General features: G+C 33.0%; 1 protein-coding gene across 1 annotated transcript; it reads left to right on the forward strand.

Annotated features, from left to right (window-relative positions):
• Positions 1–258: 258 nt before the first annotated feature.
• On the forward strand, positions 259–1,302 carry HELRODRAFT_163986 (hypothetical protein; the record flags this gene model as incomplete). Its single annotated transcript, XM_009029059.1, has 3 exons — positions 259–294; positions 628–853; positions 1,001–1,302. 3 exons carry the CDS (start codon positions 259–261, stop codon positions 1,300–1,302), a joined length of 564 nt encoding a protein of 187 aa, XP_009027307.1.

Genomic DNA, 1,302 nt, shown 5'->3' on the forward strand with positions numbered 1-1,302 from the left:
AAAAACGCATGAATGGGTTCTAAAAACAAATGGAGTGTAGCGAAAATTACAGCCTAAAATCAATAAAAGAAAATTAAGCTACATTGGTCCCATCTTCAAGAAAAAAACGCATGGAAAACGATATAATACAAGGAACACTCTCTTGATCAAAGTGAAGAGGAAGGCAAAAAAAGGTGGGTCGATGACATAAAGATTTAAATATATTTTAAAATGGAAGAGTTGTTGAGAAAAACGGAAGACATAGTTGACTAGAAAAACATGTTCATGATGCAGCCTACTCTCGGAATCAGGATGGTTAAAAACAGGACAAGACAAGACAATATGTAATTGCAGGCATTCACGGCAATAACAACAATGTAAATATAATGATAAAATTTTTCGCTCTGTCGTGCAATGTTAAGTGTTAAAAATTTAAAACACTTGACCTCCCTGCGCCATTATATAGATATTCATGATATAAAACAGTATATTGTATGTAAAATTTATGAAAAGAGGTAAAACAAAGAAAATTGTTATTGCTTGATTATGCATAACATATAGCATAAAATATTACTACATTTGTTCTAAATTGATATTACTCAAAAATTCATTAAAATGTTTATTTGATATGAATTATTATTTTTTGAGGAAGTGGAAAGATTTCAAAATAGTCAGGAGGTAGGTGCCTACATAGTCATGTATTCCATCACCGACATCCTCAGTTACCATGTGGCTTGCAATATGGCCAGGCAGTTGTGTAATGTAGATGAAAGCAGTGACAAAGTTAATAAAAAAATTATGAAAAGAAATTATGCGGTCATAATGGTTGGTAACAAAGAAGACCTTGTCAGGAACAGGAAAGTGTTGGAATCAGGTTTTTTTACTTTCAGAATTTTTCTTTATTTACAAATTTTAGGCTTTGTTGATATGAATTGCAATCTACATCTTGTCATTGAAGATTCACAAAAACTACAAAATTTATAATTTAGATAATTAACATCGTAATACTTTTGATTGTCAGACTCTCGCGAGACATGTAATGCCTTAGGCTGCAAGTTCATCGAGGTGTCGGCAGGACTCAATCACAAGCTGGATGAACTTCTCGTTGGAATTGTCTACCAGGTCAGATTAAATGCAAAACGAAAATTACTCATGTCGAAACAGAACAAGGTGACTTCCCAAAAACTAACGTCATCATTGCCATCGTCACTTACCTCTTCGAAACCATCTTCAAACTCCAGCTACTTTGGATGGTTCAAAAAAGTTTTCGGACTGAAAAATAAGAACAGCGAATATCATTGTGAGGATATGAAGACATTTTAA

Source organism: Helobdella robusta (genome assembly GCF_000326865.2).
Source record: "Helobdella robusta unplaced genomic scaffold HELROscaffold_6, whole genome shotgun sequence".
Taxonomy (NCBI): Eukaryota; Metazoa; Annelida; class Clitellata; order Rhynchobdellida; family Glossiphoniidae; genus Helobdella; species Helobdella robusta.